The sequence below is a fragment of the Oncorhynchus keta genome, chromosome 13 (genome assembly GCF_023373465.1).
Source record: "Oncorhynchus keta strain PuntledgeMale-10-30-2019 chromosome 13, Oket_V2, whole genome shotgun sequence".
NCBI classification, from domain to species: Eukaryota; Metazoa; Chordata; class Actinopteri; order Salmoniformes; family Salmonidae; genus Oncorhynchus; species Oncorhynchus keta.
This window is the reverse complement of record NC_068433.1, coordinates 6,039,449-6,047,864: the sequence shown is the minus strand read 5'-3', so window position 1 is coordinate 6,047,864 and position 8,416 is coordinate 6,039,449. Positions and strand designations below refer to the sequence as shown.

The 8,416-nt window shown below is 46.3% G+C and overlaps 1 protein-coding gene across 2 annotated transcripts in view; it reads right to left on the bottom strand.

Moving 5' to 3' along the window:
- The window catches only part of LOC118371764 (RNA-binding protein with multiple splicing-like), a 75,835-nt gene that overhangs the window by 27,101 nt on the left and 40,318 nt on the right, over positions 1–8,416 (bottom strand). Inside the window, exons 5-6 of one of the 2 annotated variants that reach the window (XM_052459254.1) lie at positions 4,429–4,579; positions 2,444–2,571 (exon numbers count right to left, since the gene is read on the bottom strand). In XM_052459254.1, the coding sequence (XP_052315214.1) occupies positions 2,444–2,571; positions 4,429–4,579 (279 nt within the window). The remainder of the gene's footprint in view (positions 1–2,443; positions 2,572–4,428; positions 4,580–8,416) is intronic. The other variant, XM_052459255.1, reaches the window with a different exon arrangement.

Here is an 8,416-nt window from a genome sequence, read left to right as displayed (position 1 = left end):
TGGGCAGCTTGGAGGAGGTGCTCTTGTTCTCCATGGACTTTACAGTGTCCCAAAACTTTTTGGAGTTAGAGCTACAGGATGCACATTTCTGTTTGAAAAAGCTGGCCTTTGCTAGCAAACTGACTGTTTGTATTGGTTCCCGACTTCCCTGAGCAGTTGCATATCACGGGGACTATTCGATGCTATTGCAGTCCGCCACAGGATGTTTTTGTGCTGGTCGAGGGCAGTTAGGTCTGGCGTGAACCAAGGGCTATATCTGTTCTTAGTTCTACATTTTTTTTAAGGGGCATGCTTATTTCAGATGGTGAGGAAATTACTTTCAAAGAATGGCCAGGCATCCACGACTGACGGGATGAGGTCAATATGCTTCCAGGATACCCGGGCCAGGTTGATTAGAAAGGCCTGCTCGCAGGACTGTTTTATGGAGCGTTTGACCGCGGACCCATAGTGGATGCAGGCAATGAGGCAGTGATTGCTGAGGTGTAACTTCCTGAGTAATGTTTTGAGAAGTTGCTTCAATATATCCACGTAATTTTTCTACCTCATGACGCCATCTATTTTGTGAAGTGCACCAGTCCATCCTGCAGCAACGCACCAACACAACATGATGCTGCCACCCCCGTGCTTCACGGTTGGGCTGGTGTTCTTTGGCTTGCAAGCCTCCCCACTTTTCCTCCAAACATAACAATGGTCATTATTGCCAAACAGTTGTATTTTTGTTTCATCAGACCAGAGGACATTTCTCCAAAAAGCACAATCTTTGTCCCCATTCGCAGTTGCAAACCGTAGTCTGGCTTTTTTATGGCAGTTTTGGAGCAGTGGCTTCTTCCTTGCTGAGTGGCCTTTCAGGTTATGTCGATATAGGACTCATTTTACTGTGGATATAGATACTTATAGATCTTCACAAGGGCCCTTGCTGTTGTTCTGGGATTGATTTGCACTTTTCGCACCAAAGTACATTCATCTCTAGGAGACAGAACGCGTCTCCTTCCTGAGCGGTATGACGGCTGCGTGGTCCCATGGTGTTTATACTTACGTACTATTGTTTGTACAGATGAACGTGGTACCTTCAGGCGCTTGGAAATTGCTCCCAAGGATGAACCAGACTTGTGGAGGTCTACAATATTTTTCTGAGGTCTTGGCTGATTTATTTTTGATTTTTTTCCATGATATCAAGCAAAGAGTCACTGAATTTGAAGGTAGGCCTTGAAATACATCCACAGGTACACCTCCAATTGACTCAAAATATGTTAATTAGCTTATCAGACATCATTTTCGGAACATTTTCAAGCTGTTTAAAGGCACAGTCAACTTAGTGTATGTGAACCTCTGATCCACAGGAATTCTGATACAGTGAATTACAAGTGAAATAATCTTCCTGTAAACAATTGTTGGAAAAATTACTTGTGTCATGCACACAGTAGATGTCCTAACCGACTTGCCAAAACTACAGTTTGTTAACAAGAAATTTGTGGAGTGGTTGAAAAACTAGTTTTAATGACTCCAATCTAAGTGTATGTAATCTTCCGACTTCAACTGTAGGTAGGTGGTAGTTTGGTAGTTAGCTATAAAGCTATAAAGCTAAGCACGGTTGGTCCTGGTTGGTCCCTAGATGGGAGACTAGATGCTGCTGGAGGGCTGGTAGGAGGAACTCTTTATTTAGGGGAAATGTTTTTATCCCAATGCCCCAGGGCAGTGATTGGGGACATTGCCCTGTGTAGGGTGTCGTCTTACAGATGGGATTGTTAAACGGGTGTCCTAACTCTCTGTTGGTCAGCAAAGATCCCATGGCACTTATGGTAAGAGTAGGCATGTAAACCCCAGTGCCCTGACTAAATTCACAATCTGGCCCTCATACCATCATGGCTCCCTAATCATCCCCAGCTTCCAATTGGCTCATTCATCCTCCCTCCTCTCCCCCTGTAACTATTCCCCAGGTCGTTGCTGTAAATGAGAATGCATTCTCAGTCAACTGACCCGGTAAAATACGGTTTAAATAAAGGTAGGGAGGTAGGCAGATAGGTGTGGTAGGTTAGGTAGGTGTGGTAGGTTAGGTAGGTGTGGTAGGTTAGGTAGGTGTGGTAGGTTAGGTAGGTGTGGTAGGTTAGATAGGTGTGGTAGGTTAGGTAGGTGTGGTAGGTTAGGTAGGTGTAGGTTAGGTTAGGTAGGTGTGGTAGGTTAGGTAGGGAGGTAGGCAGATAGGTGTGGTAGGTTAGGTAGGTGTGGTAGGTTAGGTAGGTGTGGTAGGTTAGGTAGGTGTGGTAGGTTAGGTAGGTGTGGTAGGTTAGGTAGGTGTGGTAGGTTAGGTAGGTGTGGTAGGTTAGATAGGTGTGGTAGGTTAGGTAGGTGTGGTAGGTTAGGTAGGTGTGGTAGGTTAGGTAGGTGTGGTAGGTTAGGTAGGTGTGGTAGGTTAGGTAGGTGTGGGCTCAGGTGTTCGTTTTACCTGAGTGTGAAGTGAGGAGGGGTAGGTGAAAGCAGGAGGGAGGGCTTGCGAAAGCTCCGCCGGGTACAGCGGGTATGACGCCCACATGTCTGGGCCGCCAGGGTACAGAGCGGGTACTGTGAGCTCATCTGTGGAGACAAGAAAAGGAGGAGAATGGTGAGGAGTGACGGAGGGAGTGGGTGAGGGGGAACGGACAGGGTGGAGGGATGTGTGACATGTAGGTACACACGTCATAAGTGGTCTCCTCTCTTTTTTAAGCATTGATCTGAAAGACCTGGATAGGTGAACGGGAGTCTCCCTGTGAAATTCCGCCATATTGCTTTCGCGTATCCTCTATATTAAGACCATTGTGGTTGGAAGAGAGGAGATGAGGCGAAGAAGGAACTTTAGACTACTGTGATGCAGTGAGTGAGGTATTACAGAGTGAACGTGACTTGAAATAGAGGTAAGAGGGAGAAGAGGGACAGATGAAGAAAGATACAGGGTGAGATTGTTTAAAGGTGAGCAGAGTTAAAAGGCTACCGGTTGAGGGCGGGTGGATATTTACACAAAAAATATTTCAGATTAAAAGCAAAACAATCTACCCTAGTCATTAATGGGACAGTTTATATATATATATATATATATATATATTTTTTATATTTTTTTATTTTTATTTATTTACATTTTACCTTTATTTAACTAGGCAAGTCAGTTAAGAACAAATTCTTATTTACAATGACGGCCTAAGAACAGTGGGTTAACTGCCTTGTTCAGGGGCAGAAAAAACATTTTTTTCCCCCCATGGCAGCTCACGGACCTTTCGGTTACTGGCCCGCTCTAACCGCTAGGCTACCTCCAGCCTCCTCTTTTGAAAGAGGAGATCATGTTCAGACAGCATCATATAGATCTACAGAATACCAATAGCTGTACCTATATCAACAACAATATCAATGGCTTCCATGTTCCAGGTGCCTTGAAAAACTGTCCATTTCAGTGTATTCTCAGATCAACTGGCAGATATACACAACAGGTCAAAAGTTTAAGAACACCTACTCATTCAAGAGTTTTTTACTCTTTTCTACATTGTGTTCTTCAACTTTTGACCGATAGTGTAACTCCTTATCAGAAAACGACAGCCATTGATTTCTGTTTTGGAGATCGGTTGACAATTACGCCGTAATCTTCATTCATCGTTTCCTTCCCTATTCCACAAGGACCCAACAAGTGTACTCCCTCTCTCCTCCAGCAAAAAGATTTCAGATAAGAACATGTTTTGGTCAATGAGTAAGAATCTAGCTACAGCCACGCAATCCACAGATGGCCTTATGTTCAAACTTAACGCTTGACAAAATATTTAACTAAATGTAAAACAGTACAGAGCTACATCAGCGAATTCCACACAATCTCAAGAGTCAAGGGGTTAGGTGCGTAGGATTATGACCGAGGCTAGTACTGCACACAGAGAATATTTATTAAACACTCATTTAACAAGGGGAATGTGTTTGAGAGAGCTTGAGAACGAATATTAGTCCTTGATTAACCTCATTTTGAAACCATACTGATTGACCAGAGACAAACTTTAAGACTGTCATTTCGTAACATTCCATACTTGGACAACTATCTAAATGGAAAACAAATAAACATTGACCAAGGGTGTCTTATAACTGATAAATGAAAACCTACACGTTTCTACAGCTGTTGAGTTTGAGATCCTAACTCCAACATGGCTCCAATGTAGGTTGTACGTAGCTCCCATACATCAACACTGTGTGTACAATTATAACACTCCGTTTATAATATAGAGACAGTTAAGGCCGACTATTTTCACCCCAGGTAAAGGGATCACCACTTATCAGTGGTGCAGGGCCCTGCAGCTTGGTTTGACAGACAGACAGACAGACAGACAGACAGACAGACAGACAGACAGACAGACAGACAGACAGACAGAGACAGACAGACAGACAGACAGACAGACAGACAGACAGACAGACAGGAACACTCACATGGGTCTCTGTTGATAAACTGTGGGCCAGGGCTCTGCTGGGAGGGAGGAGGGTTGGGAGTGCCCACCAGCTTGTTCTTGGCCATCTTGGTGTTGGCTTTGGCAAACTCCAGCCGCAGAGTCTGGGGGATCTCCGGGTCGAAGCGGACGCCCTGTGTTCAAAGGAAGAGGGTGAAATACACAATAAATAAAATAAAAAACATAAGAGCTTTGTTTTGTCTTTTGTTGTCATGACGATAACGATACACTTAGTTTCTGGGAAGTAATCAGGCCGCCTATTCGATGGATGGAACAGAGTTATAAATCTAGGTTGTCTTTAAAATATAGAGACATTGGTTACACCCATCCAGTAACTTAGATATCCTCTATAATATGATATACTGTCTGTGGTGTTCAACGAGCGAATTATATCCTGACCAAATCACATGTAAAAGCCTGGTATTTGAATCCATATTGTGAGAACCATTGTAAGGGCTATTATAAAAGCTATTGTAAGAGATATTCTAAGAGCTATTGTGAAGAACGTGGTCTTGAGGGATTCAACTTGGATTAGAACGTCCTTCTCATTCTGTTGCATGTGGTGACACAAGCATTAAGGTTTGGTTCATGGTGACTCAAACTTGGTGGGGATACCATGTCACTTGGTGGGGATACCATGTCACTTGGTGGGGATACCATGTCACTTGGTGGGGATACTATCATGTCACTTGGTGGGGATACCATGTCACTTGGTGGGGATATCATCATGTCACTTGGTGGGGATACCATGTCACTTGGTGGGGATACCATGTCACTTGGTGGGGATAACATGTCACTTGGTGGGGATACCATGTCACTTGGTGGGGATACCATGTCACTTGGTGGGGATACCATCATGTCACTTCGTGGGGATACCATGTCACTTGGTGGGGATACCATGTCACTTTGGTACTTGGTGGGGATACCATGTCACTTGGTGGGGATACCATGTCACTTGGTGGGGATACCATGTCACTTTGGTACTTGGTGGGGATACCATGTCACTTGGTGGGGATACCATGTCACTTGGTGGGGATACCATCATGTCACTTGGTGGGGATACCATGTCACTTTGGTACTTGGTGGGGATACCATGTCAATTGGTGGGGATACCATGTCACTTGGTGGGGATACCATGTCATTTGGTGGGGATACCATGTCACTTGGTGGGGATACCATGTCACTTTGGTACTTGGTGGGGATACCATGTCACTTGGTGGGGATACCATGTCACTTGGTGGGGATACCATATCACTTGGTGGGGATACCATGTCACTTGGTGGGGATACCATGTCACTTGGTGGGGATACCATGTCACTTGGTGGGGATACCATGTCACTTTGGTACTTGGTGGGGATACCATGTCACTTGGTTGGGATACCATGTCACTTGGTGGGGATACCATGTCACTTGGTGGGGATACTATGTCACTTGGTGGGGATACCATGTCACTTGGTGGGGATACCATGTCACTTGGTGGGGATACCATCATGTCACTTGGTGGGGATACCATGTCACTTGGTGGGGATACCATCATGTCACTTGGTGGGGATACCATGTCACTTGGTGGGGATACCATGTCACTTTGGTACTTGGTGGGGATACCATGTCAATTGGTGGGGATACCATGTCACTTGGTGGGGATACCATGTCACTTGGTGGTGATACCATGTCACTTGGTGGGGATACCATGTCACTTTGGTACTTGGTGGGGATACCATGTCACTTGGTGGGGATACCATGTCACTTGGTTGGGATACCATATCACTTGGTGGGGATACCATGTCACTTGGTGGGGATACCATGTCACTTGGTGGGGATACCATGTCACTTGGTGGGGATACCATGTCACTTGGTGGGGATACCATATCACTTGGTGGGGATACCATGTCACTTGGTGGGGATACCATGTCACTTGGTGGGGATACCATGTCACTTGGTGGGTATACCATGTCACTTGGTGGGGATACCATGTCACTTTGGTACTTGGTGGGGATACCATGTCACTTGGTGGGGATACCATGTCACTTGGTGGGGATACCATATCACTTGGTGGGGATACCATGTCACTTGGTGGGGATACCATGTCACTTGGTGGGGATACCATGTCACTTGGTGGGGATACCATGTCACTTGGTGGGGATACCATGTCACTTTTGTACTTGGTGGGGATACCATGTCACTTGGTGGGGATACCATGTCACTTTGGTACTTGGTGGGGATACCATGTCACTTGGTGGGGATACCATGTCACTTGGTGGGGATACTATGTCACTTGGTGGGGATACCATCATGTCACTTGGTGGGGATACCATGTCACTTGGTGGGGATACCATCATGTCACTTGGTGGGGATACCATGTCACTTGGTGGGGATACCATGTCACTTGGTGAGGATACCATGTCACTTTGGTACTTGGTGGGGATACCATGTCACTTGGTGGGGATACCATGTCACTTGGTGGGGATACCATGTCACTTGGTGGGGATACCATGTCATTTGGTGGGGATACCATGTCACTTGGTGGGGATAACATGTCACTTTGGTACTTGGTGGGGATACCATGTCACTTGGTGGGGATACCATATCACTTGGTGGGGATACCATGTCACTTGGTGGGGATACCATGTCACTTGGTGGGGATACCATGTCACTTTGGTACTTGGTGGGGATACCATGTCACTTGGTGGGGATACCATGTCACTTGGTGGGGATACCATGTCACTTTGGTACTTGGTGGGGATACCATGTCACTTGGTTGGGATACCATGTCACTTGGTGGGGATACCATGTCACTTGGTGGGGATACTATGTCACTTGGTGGGGATACCATGTCACTTGGTGGGGATACCATGTCACTTGGTGGGGATACCATCATGTCACTTGGTGGGGATACCATGTCACTTGGTGGGGATACCATCATGTCACTTGGTGGGGATACCATGTCACTTGGTGGGGAACCCATGTCACTTTGGTACTTGGTGGGGATACCATGTCAATTGGTGGGGATACCATGTCACTTGGTGGGGATACCATGTCACTTGGTGGTGATACCATGTCACTTGGTGGGGATACCATGTCACTTTGGTACTTGGTGGGGATACCATGTCACTTGGTGGGGATACCATGTCACTTGGTGGGGATACCATATCCAAAACCATGTCACTTGGTGGGGATACCATGTCACTTGGTGGGGATACCATGTCACTTGGTGGGTATACCATGTCACTTGGTGGGGATACCATGTCACTTTGGTACTTGGTGGGGATACCATGTCACTTGGTGGGGATACCATGTCACTTGGTGGGGATACTATGTCACTTGGTGGGGATACCATGTCACTTGGTGGGGATACCATGTCACTTGGTGGGGATACCATGTCACTTGGTGGGGATACCATGTCACTTGGTGGGGATACCATGTCACTTGGTGGGGATACCATGTCACTTTTGTACTTGGTGGGGATACCATGTCACTTGGTGGGGATACCATGTCACTTTGGTACTTGTTACCATGTCACTGGTGGGGATACCATGTCAATGGGGATACTATGTCACTTGGTGGGGATACCATCATGTCACTTGGTGGGGATACCATGTCACTTGGTGGGGATACCATCATGTCACTTGGTGGGGATACCATGTCACTTGGTGGGGATACCATGTCACTTGGTGGGGATACCATGTCACTTGGTGGGGATACCATGTCATTTGGAGGGATACCATGTCACTTGGTGGGGATAACATGTCACTTTGGTACTTGGTGGGGATACCATGTCACTTGGTGGGGATAAATCACTTGGTGGGGATACCATGTCACTTGGTGGGGATACCATGTCACTTGGTGGGGATACCATGTCACTTTGGTACTTGGTGGGGATACCATGTCACTTGGTGGGGATACCATGTCACTTGGTGGGGATACCATGTCACTTGGTGGGGATACCATCATGTCACTTGGTGGGGATACCA